Source organism: Dama dama, chromosome 30 (genome assembly GCF_033118175.1).
Source record: "Dama dama isolate Ldn47 chromosome 30, ASM3311817v1, whole genome shotgun sequence".
Lineage (NCBI taxonomy): Eukaryota > Metazoa > Chordata > Mammalia > Artiodactyla > Cervidae > Dama > Dama dama.
In genome coordinates, this window is record NC_083710.1 from 74943489 (window position 1) to 74971000 (window position 27512).

The window sequence follows — 27512 nt, forward strand, 5'->3', positions numbered from 1 at the left end:
AGCAATCGACATGATTTAAGAGCATAAAATCCTCACAGTTGCTAGAAAGCAGGGTGGGTGTGTGAAGACTCAGTGCTGACATCCTTCAAAAACCAGAAATATTGGCAGGAGATTGTCAGGCCTTCAAGTTGACTTGTTCACAGTCAAATTCATCTGTGTATTACAGATTTGAGAGCTACCACTGAAAGGGTGACACTAAATGACAAAAAGTATCAATTCAAAACAACAACACTGTGTCATTGGGATTTGTGGGAAAAAAACAAAAAACATTTTTGTTTTGAGAGAAATAAGCCATGCTTCTATGAACTGAAGAGATCAATCAAACATTAAGTACTTATTAAGTGCTTACTTTTTAAAAGCAGAAGACTGAGCTAAGTCCTATGAGGGTTTAAAATCTGTCTATAGTTGAGAGGCTGAGATATATTTTCTGCCGTAAGTAGCTTAGAATCAATTTACAAAACTGGGGCAAATACACAAAATAACTTATATTAAAATATACCAACCAACAACACCTTAACACTCAAAATCCATTTCATGAAATAGTGAGGAGATTCAAAGAAGTTGTCCAAAGGGACACTAGACAAATAAAACATCTTCTAGAAATGAACTTAAAACTGTAAAAATTTTGCTAAAGCTCCAGGGTTCTATTACTTGCATTTCCTCTGCAGCATTAAAATAGCAGTCAATATATAATTATTATCACATTTCAACTGTATAATTTACCCTTATAAACACTTATGAAACGTCACACTATTAGTAGTATGATCTCATTTATCTTTCAGTTAATAATGAAAAGCTATTATTATCTTCACTTAGTAGCTGTTCCCTAATACCAGAGTAATAAAATGAATATTACAGGGGAATTAGAATAATTAATTTACTAGGTCACCAATAGAATTTGAACCCATAATTTAAAATTTTAGTTTAGTGCTCTGCTATAGTCAAAGCTATGATCTTCCCAGTGGTCACGTATGGTTGTGAGAGCTGGACACAGAAGGTAGAGCACCAAAGAATTGACACCTCCGAACTGTGGTACTAGAGAAGATTCCTTGGACAGCAAGGAGATCAAACCAGTCAATCTTAAGGGAAATCAACCCTGAATACTCATTGGAAGGACTGATGCTGAAGATGAAGCTCCAGTATTTTAGTCACCTGATGCGAACAGCCAACTCATTGGAAAAGTCCCTGATACTGGGCAAGATTGAGAGCAGAAGAGGGCATCAGAGGGTGAGATGGCTGGATAGCATCACTGATGCAATAGACATGAACTTGGACAAACTTTGGAAGATAGTGAAGGACAGGGAGGCCTAGCATGCTGCAGTCCATGAAGTCCCAAAGAGTCAAACATGGCTGTGGAACTGAACACAACACAACACAAAGTCAAGGCAATGTGTCTAGTTGCTTTGGATTCTAGGGGAAAGGCTACAGTGGAAATATGAGGCATTGTATTCTTGCTTTTCATCATCATCAATACACAGGTCATCAATGGCCTGCTAGGAGGTAAACAAAGTCAGTTACACGCATAAGCTCCACTTTAATTGCCTGCAGTGCTATAAATGTACACACAGATATACTGATGCTAACAAAATAATGACATTTAATAAATTACCTCTTCTAAGACATTCCACAGTTCCTTTTCTGTATGTTCATTAAAAGGATCCAGATTTTTCCTCATTGTTCCCGTGAATAAAACAGGTTCCTAAATAAACCAAAATAGTAAATGTTATTAGTCAACTTCATCCATTTTATACCAGTACTTACAGAATTAAAATGAAAAAATCAAAATTCACTGTAATCTTTAATAATAAGGTTGCAAATGCCTGTTTACAAAAACAGTATCTCTAAAATAATTTTCAGTTGTATAAACTGTGCTGCAAAATATCCTCTGGACCATTAAACACTAACAAAAGAAAGTGCTGAGGTGTGTCACCTTAAGAAAAACCTGAAGAATAGAAAAGAAGATTTGATTTTTTTCAATGCCTCACTGGTAATACCTACTTAATAAAAAAAAATGAGGATATAATTATTTGATAACTTTTACAATAACAGCACTAGAAAAATTGTCAGTTCTGGTGTGATACTAGGAAATACCAAGAGCGTGATTAGTTGAGGTTTGAAAGGGTTAATATTCAGGCAGGTATGGAGGCCAGGGTCTCTAAAGATGGGGAGAAGGCAAAAAGGCACATTCTGAGGGAGGAGCTAAGATGGTGGAGGAGTAGGATGGTGAGACCACTTTCTCCCCTACAAATTCATCGAAAGATCATTTGAACGCTGAGCAAACTCCACAAAACAACTTCTGATTGCTAGCAGAGGACATCAGGCACCCAGAAAAGCAGCCCATTGTCTTCGAAAGGAGGTAGGACAAAATATAAAAGATAGAAAGAGAGACAAAAGAGTTAGGGGCAGAGATACATCCTGGGAAGGGAGTCTTAATAGAGGAAGTTTCCAAACACGAGGAAACCTTCTCACCAGTGGGTCTGAGGGAAGTTTTTGAATCTCAGAGGGCAACCTAACTGGGAGGAAAAATAAATAAAACCCACAGATTACATGCCTAAAAGCAACTCCCAGCAGAAAAGTACCCCAGACGCTCGCATCCGCCACCAGCAAGTGAGGGCTGAATGGAGAGGAGCGGGCAGCATTGCCTAGGAACAAAGGACTGAGCGAATACCAGAGAAGAGCTAGCTGGCTACGGACAGACCCATCCCCCGCTGGAGACAGGAGGCAGGGGGGAGGGGAAAGGGGCAAACTCGGCCCCAGAGATGGCATCTCCTACCAAACGGCAAACAGGCTTCCAGTCTCTAACCAAAGACTTCCTGAGATTCTGGATGGTTGACATCTGCCGGAGGGTCGCAGCCAGAAATCAGCTCACAAGGCGCACCAGACCAGCACACCTAGAAACTGAGGCTGGGACCGCGGAGGGAATAAGGCGCACTGCACCGGGGGAGAGTGCGCTCATCAAACTCCTGGTTCCCTGAGCTGCTCCGACTGGGAAAGCACAAAATGCAGGCCCAACAAAGTCTGCACCATTGTGGAGTACCCGAAAACCTGAACCTGAGTGGCTTAGGCCTGGGAAGTGCACACATCTCAGGGCCAGCTACCTGTAGAGCAACCCGGAGCCTGAGCAGTGTAGACGGGGAAAGCACAGGTCATGAGTGGGGGCAAACCCAGTGTGGCTGGAACACTGCGAGTGCTCCCCACACACGCCAGTGATATTTGTTTGCAGTGCCCCTCCCGCCCCACAGCACGACTGAACGAGCGAACCTAAACAAGAGACCACCTCTGCCCACTTGTGTCAGGGCAGAAATTAGACACTGAAGAGGCCTGCAAACAGAAGCCAAATAAACAAAGGGAACCACTTTAGAAGGGATAGGTACAACAGATTAAAATCCCTGTAGTTAACACCAACTACACTGGAAGGGGCCTATAGATATTGAGAAGTGTAAACTGGAACAAAGAGCTATCTGAAACTATGCTGAACCCACATTGCCCACAACAGCTCCAGAGAAATTCCTAGATATATTTTTACTATTATTAATTTTTTTTTATTAGAAAAAAATTTTTTTCTCTTTTCTTTTTTTTAAGTCCTCTATTACTCCTCTATTACTCCTTAATTTTCATTTTTATAACCCACTATAACCTTGCAAAAAAAAAAAAGGACCCTATTTTTAAAGCAAACTTCATATATATTTCTTAAATTATTTTGTGTTTTTTTTTAATATTGTATTTTTAAGAGTCTAACCTCTACTCTAGATTTTTAATCTTTGTTTTTCAGTATTTGATATCAATTTTGGACATTTAAGAATCCAACCTTTAGTACCCATTTTTACTCAGGAGTGGGATTACTAGTTTAATTACTCTCTCCCCCTTTTGACTCTCCTTTTTCTCCCCCGGATCACCTCTATTTCCTCCCTGCCCCTTCTCTTCTCAATCCAATTCTGTGAATCTCTGTGGGTGTTCTGGGCTTCAGAGAACACTTAGGGAATAGAGTACTGCCTAGATCTGTCTCTCTTCTCTTGACTCCCCCCTTTTCTCCTCCTGCTCACCTCTATCTCCTTCCTCCCTTTCCTCTTCTTCATGTAACTCTATGAACCTCTCAGCATTTCCCTCACTGTGGAGAATCCTTTCACCATTAACCTAGAAGTTTTGTTATCAGTGTTGTATGGATGGAGAAGTCTTGAGGCTACTGGAAGAATAAGACTGAAATCCAGAGGCAAGAGGCTTAAGCCCAAAACCTGAGAACACCAGAGAACTCTTGACTACAGGGAACATTAATTAATAAGAGATCATCCAAAAGCCTCCATACCTACACTGAAACCAACCACCATCCAAGATCCAATAAGTTCCAGAGCAAGACAAACCAGGCAAATTCTCCAGCAATGCAGGAATGTAGCCCTGAGCATCAATATACAGGCTGCACAAAGTCACACCAAACCCATAGATCCATCTCAAAACTCACTACTGGACACTCCATTGCACTCCAGAGAGAAGAAATCCAGCTCCACAAACCAGAACACCAACGCAAGCTTCCCTAACCAGGAAACCTTGACAAGCCAATTGTCCAACATGAAAAGGCAGAGAAATATCCAGCAGGTAAAGGAACATGAAAAATGCCCACCAAGACAAACAGAAGAGGAGGATATAGGGAATCTACATGAAAAAGAATTTAGAATAATGATAATAAAAATGATCCAAAATCTTGAAAACAAAATAGAGTTACAGATAAATAGTCTGGAGACAAAGATTGAGAAAATGCAAGAAATGTTTAATAAGGACCTAGAAGAAATAAAAAAGGGTCAATTAAAAATGAATAATTCAATAAATGAGATCAAAAACACTCTGGAGGGAACCAACAGTAGAATAATGGAGGCAGAAGATAGGATAACTGAAGATAAAATGGTGGAAATAAATGAAGCAGAGAGGAAAAAAGAAAAAAGGATCAAAAGAAACAAGGAAACCCTCAGGGACCTCTGGGACAACATGAAATGCCCCAACATTCAAATCATAGGAGTCCCAGAAGAGGAAGACAAAAAGAAAAGCCATGAGAAAATACTCGAGGAGATAATAGCTGAAATTTTCCCTAAAATGGGGAAGGAAATAGTAAAACAAGTCCAAGAAACCCAGAGAGTCCCAAACAGGATAAACCCAAGGTGAAACACCCCAAGACACATATTAATCAAATTAACAAAGATCAAACACAAAGAACAAATATTAAAAACAGTAAGGGAGAAACAACAAATAACACACAAGGGATTCCCATAAGGATAACAGCTGATCTATCAATAGAAACCCTTCAGGCCAGAAGGGAATGGCAGGACATACTTAAAGTAATGAAAGAAAATAACCTACAACCCAGATTACTGTATCCAGCAAGGATATCATTCAGATACGAAGGAGAATTTAAAGCTTTACAGACAAGCAAAAGCTGAGAGAATTCAGCACCACCAAACCAGCTCTTCAACAAATGCTAAAGGATCTTCTCTAGACAGGAAATGCAGGAACGTTGTATGAACGCGAACCCAAAACAACAAAGCAAATGGCAATGGGACAATTCTTATCAATAATTACCGTAAATGTAAATGGGTTGAATGCCCCAACCAAAAGATAAAGACTGGCTGAATGGATACAAAAGCAAGACCCCTATATATGCTGTCTACAAGAGACCCACCTCAAAACAAGGGACACATACAGACTGAAAGTGAAGGGCTGGAAAAAAATATTTCAGGCAAATGGAGACCAAAAGAAAGCAGGAGTCACAATACTCATATCAGATAAAATAGACTTTAAAATAAAGGCTGTGAAAAGAGACAAAGAAGGACACTACATAATGATCAAAGGATCAATCCAAGAAGAATATACAACAATTATAAATATATATGCACTCAACATAGGAGCACTGCAATATGTAAGGCACATGCTAACAGGAATGAAAGGGGAAATTAACAATAACACAATAATAGTGGGAGACTTTAATACCCCACTTACATCTATGGATAGATCAACTAAACAGAAAATTAACAAGGAAACACAAACTTTAAATGACACAATGGTCCAGCCAGACCTAATTGATATCTACAGGACATTTCACTCCAAAACAATCAATTTCACCTTTTTCTCAAGTGCACACAGAACCTTCTCCAGAATAGATCACATCCTGGGCCATAAATCTAGCCTTGGCAAATTCAAAAATATTGAAATCATTCCAGTCATCTTTTCTGACCACAATGCAGTAAGATTAGATCTCCATTACAGGAAGAAAAAAAAAAAAAACTATTAAAAATTCCAACATATGGAGGCTAAATAACACATTTCTGAATAACCAACAAATCATAGAAAAAATCAAAAAAGAAATCAAAATATGCATAGAAATGAATGAAAATGAAAATACAACAACCCAAAACCTATGGAACACTGTAAAAGCAGTGCTAAGGGGAAGGTTTATAGCACTACAGACTTACCTCAAGAAACAAGAAAAAAGTCAAATGAATAACCTAACTCTACACCTAAACCAACTAGAGAAGGAAGAAATGAAGAACCCCAGGGTTAGTAGAAAGAAAGAAATCTTAAAAATTAGGGCAGAAATAAATGCAAAAGAAACAAAAGAGACTATAGCAAAAATCAACAAAGCTAAAAGCTGGTTTTTTGAAAAGGTAAATATAATTGACAAACTGTTAGCCAGACTCATCAAGAAACAAAGGGAGAAGAACCAAATCAACAAACTTAGAAATGAAAATGGAGAGATCGCAACAGACAACTCTGAAATACAAAGGATCATAAGAGACTACTACCAGCAGCTCTATGCCAATAAATTGGACAACTTGGAAGAAATGGACAAATTCTTAGAAAAGTATAACTTTCCAAACAGAACCAAAAAAAAATAGAAGATCTTAACAGACACATCACAGGCTTGAAGATCAAAACTGTAATCAGAAATCTTCCAGCAAACAAAAGGCCAGGACCAGATGGCTTCACAGCTGAATTCTACCAAAAATTTAGAGAAGAGCTAACACCTATCTTACTCAAACTCTTGGATCTGGTATTCCCATCTCTTTCAGAATTTTCCACAGTTTATTGTGATCCACACAGTCAAAGGCTTTAGTATAGTCAATAAAGCAGAAATAGATGTTTTTCTGGAACTCTCTTGCTTTTTTGATGATCCAGCAGATGTTGGCAATTTGATCTCTGGTTCCTCTGCCTTTTCTAAAACCAGTTTGAACATCTGGAAGTTCCCGGTTCATGTATTGCTGAAGCCTGGCTTAGAGAATTTTGAGCATTACTTTACTAGCAGGTGAGATTTGTGCGGTAGTTTGAGCATTCTTTGGCATTGCCTTTCTTTGATATTGGAATATATATATATGTGATGAAATGCTACTCAGCCATAAAACAAATGAAATAATGCCATTTTCAGCAACATTGATGGACCTAGAGACTACCATAATAGGTGAAATAAGTCAAAAAGACAAACATCATATGATATCACTTATATGTGGAATTTAAAGTATGACAAAAATGAACTTATCTACAAAACAGAAATAGACTCACAGCCAGAGAGAACAGACTTATGGTTGCCACAGGAATGGAGTGGTTGGGGAGGGATGGACTGAGAGTGTGGGATTCACAGATTGAAATTTTATGTACACAGTGTATAGACAACAATGTCCTACTGTACAGCACAGGGAAGTATATTTAATATCCTGTAATAAATCATCATATCCAGAAAAACATCTACTTCTGCTTTATTGATTACACCAAAGCCTTTTGACTGTGTGGATCACAACAAACTGTGGAAAATTCTTCAAGAGATGGGAATACCAGACCACCTTGCTTGCCTTCTGAGAAATTTATGTGCATGTGCAGAAGCAACAGTTAGAACTGGACATGGAAAAAAAAGACTGGTTCTAAATCAGAAAAGGAGTATGTCAAGGCTGTATATTGTCACCCTGCTTATTTAACTTATATGCAGAGTACATCATACAAAATGCAGGGCTGGATGAAGCACAAGCTGGAATCAAGATTGCCAGGAGAAATATCAATCACCTCAGATATGCAATGACGCCACCCTTATGGCAGAAAGTGAAGAGGAACTAAAGAACCTCTTGATGAAAGTGAAAGAGGAGAGTGACAAAGTTGGCTTAAAACTCAACATTCAGAAAACTAAGATCATGACATTCAGTCCTATCACTTCACAGCAAATAGATGGGGAAACAATGGAAACAGTGGCAGACTTTATCTTTTTGGGCTCCAAAATCACTGCATATGGTGACTGCAGCCATGAAATTAAAAGGTGCTTGCTCCTTGGAAGAAAAGTTATGACCAACCTAGACAGCATATTAAAATGCAGAGACAGTGCTTTGCCAACAAAGGTCTGTATAGTCAAAGCTATGGTTTCTCCAGTAGTCATGTATGGATGTGAGAGTTGGACTATAAAGAAAGCTGAGTACCGAAGAATTGATGCTTTTGAACTGTGGTGTTGGAGAAGACTCTTGAGAGTCCCTTGGACTGCAAACAGATCCACCCAGTCCATCCTAAAGGAAATCAAACCTGAATATTCATTGGAAGAACTGATGCTGAAGCTGAAACTCCAATACTTTGGCCACCTGATGTAAAGAACTGACTCATTGGAAAAGACCCTAATGCTGGGAAATTTTGAAGGCAGGAAGAGAAGGGATGACAGAAGATGAGATGGGTGGATGGCATCACCGACTCGATGCATATGAATTTGAGTGATCTCCGAGAGTTGGTGATGAACAGGGAAGCCTGGCATGAGGCAGTCCATAGGGTCACAAAGAGTTGGACATGACTGAGTGACTGAACTGAAAACTGAAATAAATCATAATGGAAAAGAATATGAAAAAGTATATATATGTATATACATATATAGATATATCAACTAAATCAACTGAATCACTTTGCTATACACCAGAAACTAACACAACATTGTACATCAACTATATTTCAATATAAAATAATTTTTAAAAATCTGGTATGTGATGAGAATATCTATTGAAAATACCTGCTGTTAAAAACATGCTCTATTGGGGGCAAAAGAATAAAAATTTTCATCCAATGTAAAAACAAACAAAAATCAAATTAAAATCAATCAAACTTAGATGCCTTATAAAAAGAACATGTGAGAATGCTCTGATGTGCATACCTGTAATATGATTGACATTTTCTTCCTTAAATTGTGAAGTCCAATATCTCCTACCCAACAATAATCAACCCAAATAAAGCCTTCAGGTTCTGACAATCGAAAAACTGAAGAAAAAAGAGAACTTTTTCCAGCTCCTGTTCTTCCCACAATGCCAACCTGTAATGAGATCCAGAAGGGATTAAGAATTAACAACATGCAACAAACCTAGAAGAAACCCTGCCAGTTGAGGAAGAATTTTTAAAGTTCTATGTAGAATGTTGTCTAAACATTTCTCAGTCATGGCAACTGTTGAAATTTGGGGCCAGATAATTCATTATTGGGGGATAATTAATTATAGTTGGTTTTGTCTGGATATATGCCCAATATCCTGCATATTGTAGGGTTTTCAGTAGTATCTTAGAGTCTAACCACTAGAAACCAGAAACACTCCCCACATTGTGGCAATCAAAAATCAGACATTGACAAATGTCCCCTAGTTGAGACCCCATGGTTCAAATAAGAGTTAAAAATAACAGAATCGATCGATAGGCAGTGAAAAGCCAGCAGTCTCCTAAGTGAGCCATAAAAATTAAGTTTAAATTATCTTTATTCCTAATGTTGGAGTATTTCTACTCTGAGAATTATGAGAATACTATGAGAATATACTACTATGAGAATTATGTGGATAATTTTACAGCAATGTCAACAAGGCAGAAGTGTTATACACAAAATAACTGTTCATTTTCTGAGGGCTCTATTATTCGAGAGGAATTTTTTTGGTAGAAAAACTAAGTCACTTAAATTCTCTGTCCTTGAAGGAAACATCTTGCAATTGTAAAACGCAGGTCTCACTGTCTTAATGGGCAGCAGCCAATAGGCAAAATTCACATAATGAGATTAACAATATAATTAACATTTGCTATTTATATGGAACCTTTCATCTCAGCACTTCAAAAGCGATTTTAAAAACCAGTTGATACAATCACATCTTAGAAAGACACATGTGACATATCAGTCTATTTATTCAAACCAAAACAAAGAGAAATTAAGTGCACTAACAGTATATTCAAAGATCAACATAAAGCATAGACAGGAGCCCGGCAGGCTACGGTCCATGAGGTTGCAGAGTCAGACAGACTAAGCAGGTATGAGTTAAGAAAGCAGGCAAAATCCTGCTGAAGAATGAAACTGTTGCGAAAGCTAGCTTTTAGCTGAATGCATTCAAACATGTATGCAGAAACTGACTTTTTTTTTTTTAAACCAATGAGTTTGCCCAACTGATGATTCCTGGTGGAAGCTTCCCAAGAGATAATTTCATTTCTGGTTAAGAATCTGGAGTCAGTGAGGGATGTAAGACATGCTTTCAATCATTTGCAAATTAATTCAGTAAATTTAAAAAACTCAATCCTTTAAACAGAGAAGTCAGACCTTTCTGAGGACAGATTATATGTTGGGATTGTCACATATAATCTGTAAAATCAATAATGACATTAAAAAAAGAATTTATAGAAATTAAATATAAGAGTCAGACACGACTGAGGGACTAAAAAATACACACATAACAAAACAGACTTCAGTTGATTTATTTTGGTTGCCATTTTGTACCTTATGGTAAAATGTCATTTATGTAATTTAAATGGGTCATTCTCTGCATACAGGTAGGTTTTAATGTGTATATATGTGACTTATAGGTTCTGTGTAGAGGCAGACTTCGAAGATTTTGTGGATTTGGTTCCAGACCACCTCAATAAAGTGAATATCACAGAATAAGTTGATAAAAATAAAAAATATTTTTCTTTCTCTGTGCATATAAAAGTTATACTATAAGGTAGTTTACTAACTGTATAACAGCATTATGTCTAAAAAACAATGTATTGATGCATACCTTAATTTTCAAATACTTTATTGCTAAAAAGCACTAACCACCAGAGGGTTCAGCAGACTGTAATAACAATGAAGACCATTGGTCACCATAAAAAAAATAATAATAATGAAAAAGTTTGAAATGTTGTGAGAATTACCAAAATGTGACAGAGACAGAGTGAGAAAATGCTGTAGGAAAAATGGCACCAATGAACTTACTTGATACAGCTTTGGCACAAATGTTCAATTTGTAAAAATTGTAATATATGTGAAGCACAATAAAACCAGCTATGCCCGTATTTCCCAGTGTTCTGATGTGTAAACTGACACAGCTCAGGACACATATGAGAACTGTGTCTGTGAGAATATATATTCCTATCCTATGAATATTCCTATGAATATATATACATACATACATATATATATATATATATATATATATATATATATATATATTCCTATCCTACCAGCTCCAATGAAACTGATTCATGTGTTCAAACTGCAACATCTGTAGACATTGTGTAAATGACTGAGATATGCAGGGCACTGAGAACTGCTCACGACCACAGGACTGTGAGCTTCAATCTCCAGTGAGGAAAATAAGAAAAACACAACTCAAAGAAAACATGGCTCTGGCTATTTCTACCTTTCAGTCATCAACACTGCAGGCTGAAAGTCTTTCATGGTCACCGATGGGTTTCACCAATTGCCTATGGAGATCACCGTATCAGCAAGTTTGCATTCCTAACACAAAATTCACAACAAAAATCTTATTTTAGCAGCTTTGTGAATGCCTATTTTTCCAAGAGGGTCAGGGTTGGTCTCTGATTGATTCAGGAAGGGACCTAGGACCCTTTGCTGCAGTGCTTATACTAGACAAACATCTCCTCAAACAATAAAGTACAAAGAAACTGTAAGAGACTAAAAATAACTATGTATGTGTATTAGTTGCTCAGTTGTGTCAGATTTTCTTTGACCCCACAGACTCTAGCCCACCAGGCTCCTCAGGCCATGGAATTCTCCAGGCAAGAATACTGGAGTGGTTGCCATGCCTTTCTCCAGGGGATCTTTCTGACCCACGGATCAAATCCGCATTTCCTGTATCTCTTGCATTATAGGAAGATTCTTTACTGCTGAGCCACCAGAGAAGCCCATGACATCCCTTATACGGGGAATCTAAAAAGATGTGATAGAAGTCAATGTATTTACAAGACAGAAGCAGACTCACAGACTTAGAGAAGAAACTTACGGTTGCCCAAAGGCAGGCTGTGGGGAAGGGATAGTTAGGGAGTTTGGGATCTACATGGGCACATCGCTATATTTAAAATGGATAACCAACAAGGACCTACTGTGTAGCAAAGGGGACTCTGCTCAATGTTATGTGGCAACTTGGAAGGGAGTGGGGTTTGGGGGAGAATGGACATATGTATATGTATGGCTGAGTTGCTTTGTTGTTCACCTGAAACTATCACATTGTTAATAAGCTATACTCCAATACTCCAATAAACAGTTAAAAAAAAACCTCTTTCCTTAATTGTAATCAGTGTAAATGAATCTGAAAAGTCAATAAAGACTAGCCAACACCCCAGCACTCTGATAAAACCATTTGTGAGATGCTGACGTGTTTTCTTTCTAGATTTGAACGTATAACTCTCTTTTTTTCCTTTGTTATTTCTGTGTTGTTGTTTAGTCAACTAAGTCATATCCGATTCTCTGTGACCCCAATGACTGTAGTCCACCAGACTCCTCTCTCCATGGGATTTCTCAGGCAAGAATACTGGAGTGGGTTGCCATTTTCTCCTCCAGTGGATCTTCCTGACTCAGGGATCGAATTCACTTCTCCCGCTTGGCAGGCTGATTCTTTACCACTGAGCCACCAAGGAAGCCCTTATTTCTATATATGTGTTCTTAAAGATAAAAGTTCATATATTTAATCAAAATGGAATTAATATGAACATATTGTTGTAATCTGTTTTTATTTAACATTTCAAAAAAATATCTTAATGGCTATATAATATTATAGTACATGTGATCATTTACTTAACAAACAACCTATTGTTGGATATTTAAGGTGGTCTCCAATATTTTGCAGTTATAAATAACTGGCTATATATTCCTGAAGCTAAATCTTTCTAAACAACCTTAATTATTTCCTGAAGATAAACTCTCAGATGTGGAATTGCTAAGAACTAGGTATGAACATTTTTTGAGAAGGCTGTTAAGTACTGCCAGCCTACCTCTCAGAAATATGATACCATTTTCTACTCCTACTAATTTCCTTGCACATTCACAAGCCCGTGTGTTATAACTTTGTTTTAATCAACTTCAGTTTGATCCTAAAAGGTAGAATCAGTTTCCCATGACATCTCGCTGGAGGTAAAATAGCTACTGGGTCTCTGTCTCCCAAATCTGCCTACTCTGGTCCATGTGCACTCACTTCTCAGACTAAACTCCCAAAGGCCAGCTTTATGCCCGACATGTGCCCCAGGAAGTCACCTGTACAAAACTGTACTCACAAACCTCTCCATCCTTCACCTCCACAAGTCAGCTCCTTGGGCTTTCTGGGTAGCTGTGAGAGTTGAATGTGAATCTGTGTGTCATACACCGGGTGGTTCTTTTCCCTGAATGCTCTGCAGATGCCTAACTCTTCATTCACTGAATCAGGGCATCATGACTTTGCTAAGGTTGGTCCCACCACCTGGAATGACTTTCACAAATGTTTCCACCTACTGAAATCCTAGCAAGTCACTAAGTGTATTTCACATGCCTAATTTCTCAGAAATACTCTACGTGTTCCCTTAAGTGGACTTCTCTCAACCCTAATGGATGTTATATCATCTTTTCCAAACTCCTATAAAAATTATAATTGCTTTCTATATTACAAAGCTGATACAGGCATTTTCTTATTTCTTCAAGTGAACTGTATGTGCTAAAAGCAGGATCTGTATTGAATTTGCCCTTGTATTATTTGTATTACCTGTGCTATCCTGAGACAGAGACTTTCATAGGGAGCTGAGGTTTTTAACTCAGACTGAAGAAACTTATGGGTAATCTGTTACTATATTATTTAGGTATAGGATAAGCTGGACAGAGAAATAGATATGGCAGATGGATCCCATAGTCATAAATATGATTGCAAATGGCCAACCCCTTATTTTCACAGGACAGACAACAATTTATGCAGCACAACTAGTTACGGTCATTTGCGCTGTGTGCTAAGCTGCTTCAGTTGTGTCTGACTCTGAGACCCTATGGACTGAAGCACTTTGGGCTCCTCTGTCCATGGGATTCTCCAGGCAAGAATACTGGAGTGGGTTGCCATGCCCTTCTTCAGGGGATCTGCCCCATCCAGGGATCTAACCCTTCTAACCCTGGTCTCTTATGTCTCCTACATTGGCAAATGGGTTCTTTATCACTAGCGCCACCTGGGAAGCCCCTAAGGTCATTTTAGATCCTACGAAAATGACAACCATCTATGTTTGCCCAAGTATAACTCTCTTTGCCCAAATAACTATCTTTTAAGTATTTACAGTGTGCTGGTCTTCATGCTGGGTGTTTAATATGTCTTATTTTGTTTAAGCTGCAGAACAAAACTAGATGTTAAGTCCCATCACTTCCATTTTGCAAATGAGGAGATCGAAGCTTACAAGATTAATTCGTCTGCCTGAAATAGCAGAGCCATAAGTCACAGCATGGGACTCAAATCCATGTGTGTCAGCCTCTTTTTCATTTCACTGATGGTCTCCTTATCTCTTTGATGGACTGACACCTTATTATGCCCCTCTGTGTAGCTGAAACAGAAAGTGGGGAGAGGTGTGTTGTCCAGTCACTAAGTCGTGTCTGACTCTGCTACCCCATGGACTGCAGCACACCAGACTTCCCTGTCCTTCACTGTCTCCCAGAATTTGTTCAAACTCATGTTTATTGACTCGATGATGCCATCTAATCATGTCATCCTCTGTCACCCCATTCTCCTCTTGCCCTCAATCTTTCCCAGCATCTACGGTCTTTTGCAAGGAGTTGGTTCTTTGCACCAGGTAGCCAAAGTGTTGGAGCTTCAGCATCAGTCTTTCCAATGAATACTCAGGGCTGATTTCCTTTAGGCTTGACTGGTTTTATCTCCTTGCTGTCCAAGAAACTCTCAAGAGTATTCTCCAGCACCACAGTTTGAAAGTATCAATTCTTTGGTGCTCAGCCTTCTTTATGTAGTTGCAGTTAAAGGAACAGGCCTACCATAGAAATCCTAATGCCAGAGAGTTAAAGCATGATGTGGATATGGATGCAGAAAATGTGGTGAGTGGGACAAGATAGCCAACATCACAGAGAAGAAAAGGGTACTTGAAGTCAGGTGGGCTGGCTGTCAGCAGGAAGAACCAGCACCCACAGCTGGGCTGGGAGAGAAACCTGCAGCTAAGTGGGACAATGGTTCCTGGAAAATGGGCCAAACAGACCTAGTGCCCTACTTGGAACAGCAAGCCTCATTCTTGATACCATCAGGTGGTTAAAGAGCCACACATACACTGCTACACTGGGCTCTCTGACTTCAGGTCCAGGCAGGGCTGAGCCTATGGGAAATCCCTCCAGTCCCTGAAGGAGTCTGGTGCAGGGAAGGCAGGTACAGGATGAAACCTGCCCATGATGAAGACAGACTCCACTGGAAAAGATGCAAATAAATGCACTGAAATAACACAGAGTTGGAGTATAACGTAAAGGCATGATTTGCAGAATATAAAAGTAAATAAATCTGAAGGGTAAGTGGCACAGAACATTCTAGAGCCTCCTGCTCAGACACAGCAGGTGTTTGGGTGATTCACGAGCTCAATTTCAAACTGTCAAAGTAAAGTTCTTGGAAATCATAAGTTATCACTCATCAAAAATTGCCCATGGGAGAGAAAGGACTTTATTGGAAGATCTTGTTCAAACGTGATGTTGAGTCAAGAGGTCTGTGTGAGCCTGAGACTCTGCATTTCTAAGAAGTTCCAGGTGATTCAGGTGCTGCTGGCCCTGACACCACCATCTGAGTCACAAGGAATGAAGAAGCCAGCAGGGCAAGTGGGACAATTGGTGTGCAAGGAGGGGCTGCTGAGAAAATATTATGTTAAAAACAGAGAAAATGTAGGACAGCAATATTTTGCACATTATAGCAAGGTATAGTAAGCATCTATAAAAATGTATTATCCAAGTAATAGCTCTAAGAAAGAAAAGAAAATAACAAATCAAAATCAATCCACCTCGAGATCTGGAAAATGCTTTAAAATGACCCAGTACTCTCTAAAATGATTAAATCAAGCACAAAATCATTTAAATGAGAAACTCAGCCTGTGTTTGGAATCTAACCAGGAAGCCTAGGGTTCTATTTACCTCATTTTGGGTCTTTACTTTTACAAGCTATTTCTTCCATGAATTAGAAACCTCTATGGTGCCTACTCTTTCCTGTTGACTCTAATTTCCAGGAATCGGGACAGCAGAGGACATGATGGAAAGAGAACGGAGCCCCACTTCTGCTAGACGGGCTCACTCCCATGTCCCCCAAAGCAGCCTCTCAATCAAATCCAACATCAAAGAGATGTCCTGGAATGTCAGGGGCTGGAACAGGTGAGCAGGAGAGGAAACCTGGGATGTACACAAGTGGAGTGAAATCACTTCATGAACACACTGCCCAGGTATCATCTACAAACACAGAAATGAAGCTAACGGTGATACTGAGAGTTGACCAAGACACAGATCAAAAGTCAAGTCACTGCAATTATTAATTCAGTCTTCAAACTCAATCTTCCCTCACATACTTTAGAACCTCACGTAACCCTAGAATTTGGAGATTTTAAGATAAAAGAATACAAATCTGTTATGGTCTTAAGTTGTACTACAGAGTTTCTTAGATATTCATAATTTTGGTTTGGGAAAAATTTAAGATCAGTACAAATTAACAGAATTATGTTTACAACAGGAAATCTGATGGACACATTGTCTCCGAGTAAGCAAATGTCATCTACAGTGCTCTCAGGGACAGGATTTCATAAAAAGTGTAGCTAACGTAGCTAATGCTTTCCTGCTATAGGAATCCTCATCTTTCTCCTGGCCTACAATGAAAATGGAAACAATTTGGAGGAAGTTTTTGCCCTGTAATTAACTGAAGCTTCTCTCTGAGTATCTATCATTTGAGCATTAAGTTGAATATTCTTTCATGTTAAAAGGATGCATGTGTGCTCAGTCACTGAGTCATGTCCAGCTTTTTGTGACCCCATTGACTGTAGCCCACCAGGCTCCTCTGTCCACGGAATTTTCCAGGCAAGAATACTGGAGCAGGTTGTCATTTTCGTCTCCAGAGGATCTTCCCCACCCAGGGGTTGAACCCACATCTGCTGCATTGCAGGCAGGTTCTTTACCACTGAGCTACCTGAGAAACGTGTGTGTGTTGGTTACTGGTTGCTCAGACCTGTATGTTACTCACTCACTCTCCTAGCCAACAGTACTCTCACTGTGCCCTGCAGAATGCCACTTCCTGGGGAACAGAGATGAAAACAAGATGTTATCTGATCTTAAAAAGCCTCAGGGTTCTATGAGATACAGATGAAAATTACAAAGCATGCCACAGATGATACCTTTTATTTTAATTCTGGTAAAACATGTAACATAAAATTTACCAGCTTAACAATTTCTATTTCAAATCCTAAAAGATGATGATGTGAAAGCGCTGCACTCAATATGCCAGCAAATTTGGAAAACTCAGCAGTGGCCACAGGACTGGAAAAGGTCAGTTTTCATTCCAATTCCAAAGAAAGGCAATGCCAAAGAATGTTCAAACTACCGCACAACTGCACTCATCTCACATGCTAGCAAAGTAATCATCAAAATTCCCCAAGCTAGGCTTCAACAGTACATGAACCGAGAACTTCCAGATGTTCAAGCTGGATTTTAAAAAGGCAGAGGAACCAGAGATCACATTGTCAACATCCGCTGGATCAAAGAAAAAGCAAGAGTGTTTCAGAAAAACATCTACTTCTGCTTTACTGACTACACCAATATACGTCAAGGCTGTATATTTTCACCCTGCTTATTTAACATATATGCAGAGTATAACATGCAGAATGCCAGGCTGGATGAAATACAAGCTAGAATCAAGATTGCAGGAAGAACATATCAAAAACCTCAGATATGCAGATGACACCACCTTTATGGCAGAAAGAGAAGAGGAGCTAAAGAGCCTCTTGATGAAGGTGAAAGAGGAGTGTGAAAAAGCTGGCTTAAAACTCAACATTCAGAAAATGAACATCATGGCATCTGTTCCCATCACTTCATGACAAATAGATGGGGAAACAATGTAAACAGTGACAGACTTTATTTTGGCGGGGTGGGGGGCTCCAAAATCACTGCAGATCGTGACTGCAGCCATGAAATTAAATATGCTTGCTCCTTGGAAGAAAAGCTATGACCAACCTAGACAGCATATTAAAAAGCAGAGACATTACTTTACCAACAAATGTCTGTATAGTCAAAGCTATGGTTTTTCCAGTAGACATGTATGGATGTGAGTGTTGGACAATAAAGAAGGCTGAACGCCAGAGAAATGATGCTTCTGAGCTGTGGTATTGGAGAAGACTCTTGAAAGTCCCTTGGACTGCAAGAAGATCCACCAGGAATCAGTCTAGAATGAACCCTAAAGGAAATCAGTCCTGAATATTCATTGGAAGGACTGATGCTGAAGCTGAAACTCCAATACTTTAGCCACATGATGTGAAGAACTGACTCATTTGAAAAGACCTCGATGCTGGGAAAGATTGAAGGCAGGAGGAGAAGGGGATGACAGCAAATGAGATGGCTGGATGGCATCACCGACTCAATAGACATGAGTTTGAGCAAGCTCCGGGAGTTGGTGATGGACAGGGAAGCCTGGTGTGCTACAGTCCATGGGGTCACAAAGAGTCAGACACGACCAAGTGACTGACCTGAATTGAACAATTTTTAAGAGGACAGCTTAGTGTTAAGTGCATTCACAGTTTTTTGCAACCAATCTCCAGAATATTTTCTGTCATGTAAAACTGAAATTCTGTACCCAAAAAACTCAGCTCCCCATCCTTTTTATTCCAGTCCCTGGCTACCAATATTCTACTGTCTTTATAAACTTGACTGCTCTAGGATTCTCATACATGGAGTCATAGAGTATTCAATCCTTTTGTTTCTGGCTTATTTCACTTAACATGAGGTCCTCAAGGCTCACCTATAGATTAGAATTTTCTTTCTTTTTAAGGTTGAATAATAGTATTTCATTGTAGGGATATACTATATTGTAAGGATTTGTTTATCCACTCATCTGATGATAGATATTAATACCTGGGATATTTCCAACTTTTGGCTACTGTGAATAACACTGCTATGAACATAGGTACACCATACATGCTATCTTTAAAAAATATATATAATGCTGGTGAAAAATCAAGGATCTTACAGAAGCAGATACATTAGGATTAACTCAGAATGTGTGGGGGCTTCCCTGGTGGCTCAGACGGTAAAGAATCCGGCTGCGATGCAGGAGAAACGGGTTTGATTCCTGGGTGGGAAAGATGCCCTGGACAAGCGAATGGCAACCCACTCCAATAATCTTGCCTGGAGAATTCCATGGACACACAGTCCATGGTGTCGCAAAGAGTCAGACATGACTGAGCGAGTAACACTTTCACTCAGAAAATGAGGAGATTTTCCACCAGCCTCATGACAGAAGGGAAGGGGCAGCATGTGCACACTGGGAGCAGGGAGGCCATGTTGCTTTGGGAGAATCTACACAGGAGCTGAGTGCAGAGGGGGTGGGAATGTTAGGACCCAAGGATGGCGAGGTAGGTGGGGAGCTTCCTATGACTTTATCTGTTCAGGTTTAGTCTCTTCTTCAAGCGTCTCTCCTAGTCTGAGTTGAGGGGCCCAAGCTGAGTGTGAAAGGAACATCACCAGCAGACACGGATGCTGGCAGGGCCAGGACACAAACCTCTCTATTGTCTCTCACATGGATCCTCCTCTGCTCCTTTTGGGTTGCTTTCACCAACTTTAAGCAAATGTCTGGGCCCTGCCTCCATGGGGGGCTTTGGTTCCTCAGCCCTGATTGAGTACGATTCTAGGCTCTTCTCTGATGGCCACACAGTCCCTATTTGGAGTGGACCTTGGGCTGAACTATGGTTTGAGCACCATCTTACCCAGGCCAGTAAGGGTCAGATCTGTGCTAAAGAAAGAAGCAGCCTTGGAGTGAGAGCAGGGTGATGACAGCCAAGTGTGGGTGAGTGGAGGACAAGTCAGAAGGGCCAAGGGATAGAGGGGGAGGCTGCAACTGAAAGGTATCATGGGAGGAAGAGAAGAGTCCAGAAGTACAAAGAAGAAAAGATGGCAAGAAATGAGATATAGGAGAGTTAGGGACAGGGAGCCAGGGCTGACTTCCAAGACTCCTCATGAATAATTGGGTAAAATATACAGTATCCCGGCTCAGGTTAAGTTCCAACTCCAGGGCCCAGAGCCCTCCAACCATCATGAGGGAGCTTGCAACACAAAGAAATGTGGGGATGCCCCTTCCATGGTCAATTTCCAAGAATGATGCACTTATCATGTCACTATATGACTTCAAAGGTGGCACTAGTGGTAAAGAACCTGCTTGCCAATGCAGGAGACTTAAGAGATGTGGGTTTGATCATTGGGTTGGGAAGGTCCCCTGGAGGAGCAAATGGCAACCTACTCCAGTATTCTTGCCTGGAGAATTCCATGGACAGAACAGCCTGATGGGCTATAGTCCATGGGGTCACAAAGACTTGGACAGAACTGAAGCAACTTATTGAACGTGCATCCATGTGGTACAATGAGTCCCCTGACACAGCAACAAGGAAGCCAAGAACAAATATGGTGCTAAATCTTTAGCTGGATTTTAAAGAGACAACTGGATTAAACAAACCTTTTTTGTTGCTTCAATGATTGCGGTCAGGTTCTTCAATACCAGAGGCCCATCTAAGGTATACCTGAAGTTAACAGAGTTAAACCTAATCCTTGCTTCATTACTCCAGGGAGGCGGGGGATGATCCTTGTATTCCCAGGGAGCTTCTTCCTCAAGGTGTAAATATTCCATCACTCTTTCTACTGAAATCATCTGAAAGACACATGACATCATATGGGTCAGGACAGAGGGTCTCGTTTATAGGTGTTCAGAGATTGTAAATGAGATGTTCTGCTTTTATATGTAATTGGTTTAAAATATCTCACATCTTATCATTCCCAAAGGACAGAAATAGGAATTTGATGACACCTTTGATGATTTTGAAACTTATTCATCATCTTGTAACACTTTCATTTAGAATTTCATCCTTAAACATCATATTGAATCTAAAAGTATTACAGAACTGAATGATAAAGTTTTATTTACCTACTTTTCACATATGGATAAAAGAAAAAAGAGAGTTTTGTTAAAGAAAAGAATACTTATGGACACCAATCTGTAATGTGTGGCTATAGAAAGGCCATTCTGAGAAGCGGCTTATCCTACCAGAAAGAAGGAACACTAGCAAATTCAGATGTTCAACACATACAGGAATAAATGCTACAATGAAGTAGGTGTACCTATTAATTAAACAAACAAAAAAATCCTCAAATTACTGAATCATTTTACCAAGAATGAGGAATTATCCATTAAGAAACAAAAATAAACAAGTTTCTAAGAAATTAGCATATATTCTCTCTAGAATTTCAGAACCTTCCCCCTACTTTCATTATACCTAAAGAGTATAATAATGAAGAGCCATTTATTTTACTTGAAGACAGCTTACAATGAATATAAAACCTGCCGACATGACATACATTAGATTAAGGATAATATGTATAGTAAGGATAATATGTATATGTTTTATTTGACATTGACTTTAACCACATGGAGGAGGATATAAAAAACTCTGTTAGCTATGATGTAAAAATAACAGCTTTAATATTTTACATAAGAATTGCTTTTATGGCATTTAATGGCAAGGAGACTTGAAAGGGCTAAGAAGGTTAAAATAAACATCACCAGGTTCTCAACTTCCATCCTTTGCCTGACGCACCACTGGAACATCCCCGTGAGTGTCAGGGCAAGAGACAGGACCAGGCCAACCTGCCCTGGAGTCAAAGCTAAATAGGAAAGAAGGAGAAAAGAGTCAGTCCTGTTGTTAACCCCTCACCTAGCTCCTTCTGTCACTTTATGAAGAAGACTCCTTTATAATATTTAAATCATTTGTATATAATGATAATATGACACGTACTTTTAGTATGTCTTGACTGAGACCATGATACAATGAAAAAAACACTTTGATTTCAAAAAGACTACAAAATGAATTTATTAATCCCAACAGGATGGACACACTTGACAGTATTACCAAGGTGAGGAATCATGTCATTATTCTCACTTTCATCATTAGGGTTTCAAGAACCGTTGTGTAAATTTCACTTTCTACATTCAAGGGAGCTGCAGTTGAAACCATGTAAAACAAGACAATGGGTTCTAAGAGCCAGTGCTTTCAACTCTAAACAGCTACTCTCATTGCTCCTTATTAAAGATTTTGATCCAGTGCCATGACTATGGAATAGAGATGGTGAATTCATGGCACAGATGCCAACACCTGCTCATCTGGTACCCACAGAGCAGTGAGGAGATTGTTCTTTCCTACAGAGAATCTTTCTCACCTCAGTGAATCAGGCACCTGCAACTAAGAGATCCAAGTAGCCCTAAAGCTAACTGGACAAAAGCTTAATATAATAGTAAACTTGGTTTTCTCCTCCCAAAACTACCTGGAATGTTCAGCAAGTCAGCTTGCTACATTTGCATAGACCTCAACCTATTCAAAGAAAGAGATAGAAAGGTCTCATCGAGACACAAATGATTTCATATAGACCACATGGTGGAATCCTATACTGCAAACACTAATTCATTAGAGTCAAACAGTATATACTAGACAAGACAGCAAGAGCTTTATTTAAAGAATGTAAATGAAACTATAAACTGTATTCATATTATAAGTAGTTACTCACATCTATACTTACCATCTGCAAGAATCAGGGACACAAAGGCAACAACAGTGACAAAGATGGCACAGATGACATCTAGATACACAGCGAGCCATCGGGACGTCGTCAAAAGCAGGAACCAAGCCTCTGCATTTGTGAACCGTAATAAGTATAATAAATCAGTAGAACAGCCAAATTAGCTGCTTCAAATGAGAATTTTGTTCAGTTGAGCAACAGAAGATTTTTCCACAGGTAGGATAGCAAAGTTATACACCCAAGGAGCCCAAAGAGTCCAGAAAGCTAGATTTTGACACAACAACATTTGACACACACAGGAATCAGTCCAGGGGCTCTGTGGGAAGCATGCACTGAAAAATTCAATCCACAGGTTATAAACAGAAATTTCATCAGGAGAAAAAAGATGGAAAAACAGTCTCATCAGTGCGTTTCCTACAGTGCTGGGCGTCAACCTGAAGATCACCGTCTCACCTGTTGACTATTCCCAGCTCTCTGATAGCAGGGGGCACCGCTCACACTGTTTCCAGCACCTTCTGCAATTCCTACAGGGTCCTGCAGAGTGTTTACTCTTCAGAGCCAGTGTGTAAATAACCATCGGCTCACAGGACCTGCATGAGGCTTTTAAAATGCCATTTTATCTTCAAAATACAATACAGATTGAAGATGCAGGCCAGGATTCTATAGACTTAGAGTAAATTCTGAAATTTCTACCTAGAGCAAATCTTCACTGATATAAAGAATAATATACATGAAGAGAACAGCAAATATGATGATCAGGAAATTATTTTCCTCAGTCAGGTTTGACATGCTCTGAAAAGAGAGCTGACAGCTACAGCCTGGAGGCCAGGAATGGCCAGCACCTGGTTCCATAAGTGGAGTTTTAGTGGATCACAGGCACAGCCATTTGCTGACGTATTTATTACCTTGGCCGTCCTTTGTGCTACAACAGGAAACCTGAGAAGTTACAACAGACCCAGGACAGCACACAAAGCTGGCTCTTTGCTGACTCCGGCCCTAAGGAGACAGAAAACCACAGGGCACAGTGATGCAAGCACAATACAAGCCAGTCAGGGGAGCAAGCAGGGGGCAGAAGGGAAGAGAGGCACACAGAGGGGATGGTGAGAGGAAGGGGTGGGGGAGGCGGGTGTGCAGAGGGGGCCGTGGGGCGGCACAAGAAAGTGCTGGCCAGCCAGACCACCTGAGAGGGAGGTCAGGCCTCAGGAGGCAGAACATCCCATCCTTCGAAATCATCTCCAGAAACTTACAGACCTGAGTGCAAGTCCTGGTGTGCATCGAACAGCTCCTGAAAACTCTGTTCAGCTTTGTATGCCCGGATGGTCCAGAGTCCCCGGAGAGAAGATGCTAAGTGGGAAAATACTGGGCTCCGTGCTGGGGAAGCAGAGACAGACACACGACAGAAAATGTCAGGGAGGCTGGATGCGAGGAAGCCAACAGCCTCTCAGGTTCTGTGGTCACACACCCGCCAAAGGGCACACCCGGGGCTTCCTGGAGGGCTGCCTGGGGGAGGAAGGATGAAGCCCCTTCAGAGAGGATCCTCCACGTGACCCTCGAACTCCTGCTCACACCAATCTTCACTTTAACTACCTGGAAATGAAAGATTCCCTTTGAACCCTTTTTTTTTAACCACATTCAAATCACAGCTAGATTTAGATAAAGAAATTCTTTACTAGCTCATTCATCAAGGTCCTCCTCAGTATACACCCCTCCAAATTAAAAATATATCTATCTATCTATCTCTATATATATATACATATATATGTATGGTTGAATTATGATATGTTTCAAGTATACAGCATAGTGATGCAGTTATTTTTTTCTGATTATAATCCATTATAGGATGACTCAGAAGTTGAAGAACTCATCTGAAATGTAGGAGACATAGGAAATGTGGGTTTGATCCTTGGGTCGAGAAGATCCTCTGGAGGAGGAAGTGGCAACCCACTTCACTATTCTTGCCTAGAGAATCCCAGGGACAGTGGAGTCTGGTGGGCTACGGTCCATAGGGTTGAAAGAGTTAGCCATGACTGAGTGACTAAATATGAGCACAAGTGAGGCTAGAACTGTCCCTAGATAGGCTATTACAAGATATTGAGTAAAATGCCCTGCGCTGTACAGTACATTCATCCTCCTTACCTATTTGGTGCACAGCACTGTGTACTTGTTGATTCCATATTCCTAATCTGTCACTTCTTTCCCCTCTTTGCCCAATGGTAACTGTAAGTTTGCTTTCTGTCTCTATTTCTGTTTTGTATATATATTCATCTATATTATTCTTTATATTCTACATAGAAGAGATACCATATAGTATTTTTCTTTCTTTACCAAGAATAATATCCCTGTATGTCCATCCATGTTGCTGCAAGTGGCAACATTTCATTCTTTTCCATGACTGAGTAATCACTTGTAATTTTTGAGTCAGTAGCATTTCAAAATTTAATTCCTCATTAGAGTCCTCACCACCCTGAATTTTGCTGAGCTCCCTGTGTGCTATCTCCACCTCGGATGGGTAACCTAAGGTTGGGATAGAGTCGGTACATCCCCCACCCTGGACCAGAGCCAGACCCAGGACAGGGGGAGACGAGTAAGGGAGCAGACAGTCTGCCGTCTCCCCCACCCGGGGACTCTCCCCGCACCTGCGCCGGGAGCCTCTGTGCGGGTCACGGATCACCCGGTACTGCACCGCCCTTGTGCCCACAGGACGTGATAGAGGAGGGGTCTTTGAATGGTCCTGATGTCCGTTCAGGGAACCTGACAAATGTTTCTGTATCTGCCTGAGGTTGAATAAAGTCCATGAGAATCTGGTATGAGAACACTTAAAGCAGCAGACATGAGGACCCATAGTCTGAATACACATGACGAACGTGCTAGCCTACTGTCAGCAATGCCTGTGGTGGACATTGCTAGGTGATCACAGAAGCCTTTGTATATCATTTCATCATTCAAGACAGAATTTGGTTATGACTTCATCATTCAAGACAGAATTTGGATATGACTTCATCATTCAAGACAGAATTTGGATATGACTTCATCATTCAGGCACTGCTAAATGCAAAGAGTTGTTTAGACCATTAAAAAGAATGAAATAATGTCATTTTCAGCCACATGGATAGACCGAGAGTGTCATTACTTACTGAATTAAGTATGTCACAGAGGAAGAAATATCATATGATATCCCTTATATGTGGAATCTAAAAAAAATGAAATAAATGAACTTACTTACAAACAGAAAGAGACTCACAGGCTGAGACAATGAACTTATGGTTCCTGGGGGGAAGGCTGGGAGGAAGGGATAGTTAGGGAGTTTGGGATAGACATGTACATACTGCTATATTTAAAACAAATAACCAACAAGGACCTATTTTGTACAGCACATGGAATGTTATGTAACAGCCTGGATGAGAGGGGAGTTTGGGGGAGAATGGATACAAATATACGTATCGCTGAGTCTCTTCACTGTTCACCTGAAACCATCACAACATTGCTTGTTATTTGACTATCAGTTCTACCCCAATACAAAATTAAAAGTTTTAAAAATAAACAAAAAGAATTTGCTAGAGAAAGGCAACCAAATGCCATCCAGATTTTATGCACTGTTCTGTGACTGCTCTTATGCTCACTTTTGCAAAACTATACCCTATAAACCCACTAAAAGCAGCTACATATTTGTCATTAAGGTGGAAAAAAAGGTCAGCCTAAGCGTCCAGAGGCAGCTTGGCAATAGGATCTGAAACTAAACCTCAGGACGTCAGTAGTCCTTCAGAGCACAAGGATGAAGCAAGTTTAAGCCTTCTGAATACAGTAGTCGGGTGTCCCTGTTTTTACTGGTACCTTCAGCAGTGACCTTCAGACATACCATCAGTTACATTTCAAGAAAACAGTGGTATTATTTATAGCACAAACCCACCACCTAGAGAGAGAGCATAAACAGTTCTAATCAACTGGTCACCACATTTGCTTATACGGGGTGTGTGTGGGGGTTATCTGGACTGAATAATTGGTTGTCTAATGTTCTTGCAGCATACTAGGGTGCAAAAAGAAAATCCCAATATTCCACAGGGATGGGGCCAAAGTTCCCAGACTCTCCAGATCAAATGCTGAGAAAACCCAGTCAGTTCAGTTCAGCTGCTCAGTCATGTCCAATCCTTTGTGACCCCATGGACTGCAGGACTCCAAGCTTCCCTGTTCATCACCAACACCTGGAGCTTGCTCAAACTCATGTACATTGAGTTGGTGATGCCATCCAACCCACTCATCCTCTGTTGTACTGTTCTCTTCCTGCCTTCAATCTTTGCCAGCATCAGGGTTTGTTCCAATGAGTCAGTTCTTCGCATCAGGTGGCCAAAGTATTGGAGTTTCAGCTTCAGCATCAGTCCTTCCAATGACTATTCAGGTTTGATTTCTGTTAGGATGGACTGGTTGGATCTGCTTGCAGTCCAAAAGACTCTCAAGAGTCTTCTCCAACACCACAGTTCAAAAGCAT

At 40.2% G+C, this 27512-nt stretch overlaps 1 protein-coding gene across 3 annotated transcripts in view; it reads right to left on the minus strand.

Annotated features, from left to right (window-relative positions):
- The window catches only part of LOC133049412 (ATP-binding cassette sub-family C member 4-like), a 193316-nt gene that overhangs the window by 41847 nt on the left and 123957 nt on the right, over window positions 1–27512 (minus strand). For all 3 annotated transcript variants that reach the window (XM_061133403.1, XM_061133401.1, XM_061133402.1), the window contains exons 22-27: window positions 24281–24400; window positions 23030–23140; window positions 22020–22120; window positions 20919–21110; window positions 9152–9307; window positions 1610–1699 (exon numbers count right to left, since the gene is read on the minus strand). In XM_061133403.1, the coding sequence (XP_060989386.1) occupies window positions 1610–1699; window positions 9152–9307; window positions 20919–21110; window positions 22020–22120; window positions 23030–23140; window positions 24281–24400 (770 nt within the window). The remainder of the gene's footprint in view (window positions 1–1609; window positions 1700–9151; window positions 9308–20918; window positions 21111–22019; window positions 22121–23029; window positions 23141–24280; window positions 24401–27512) is intronic.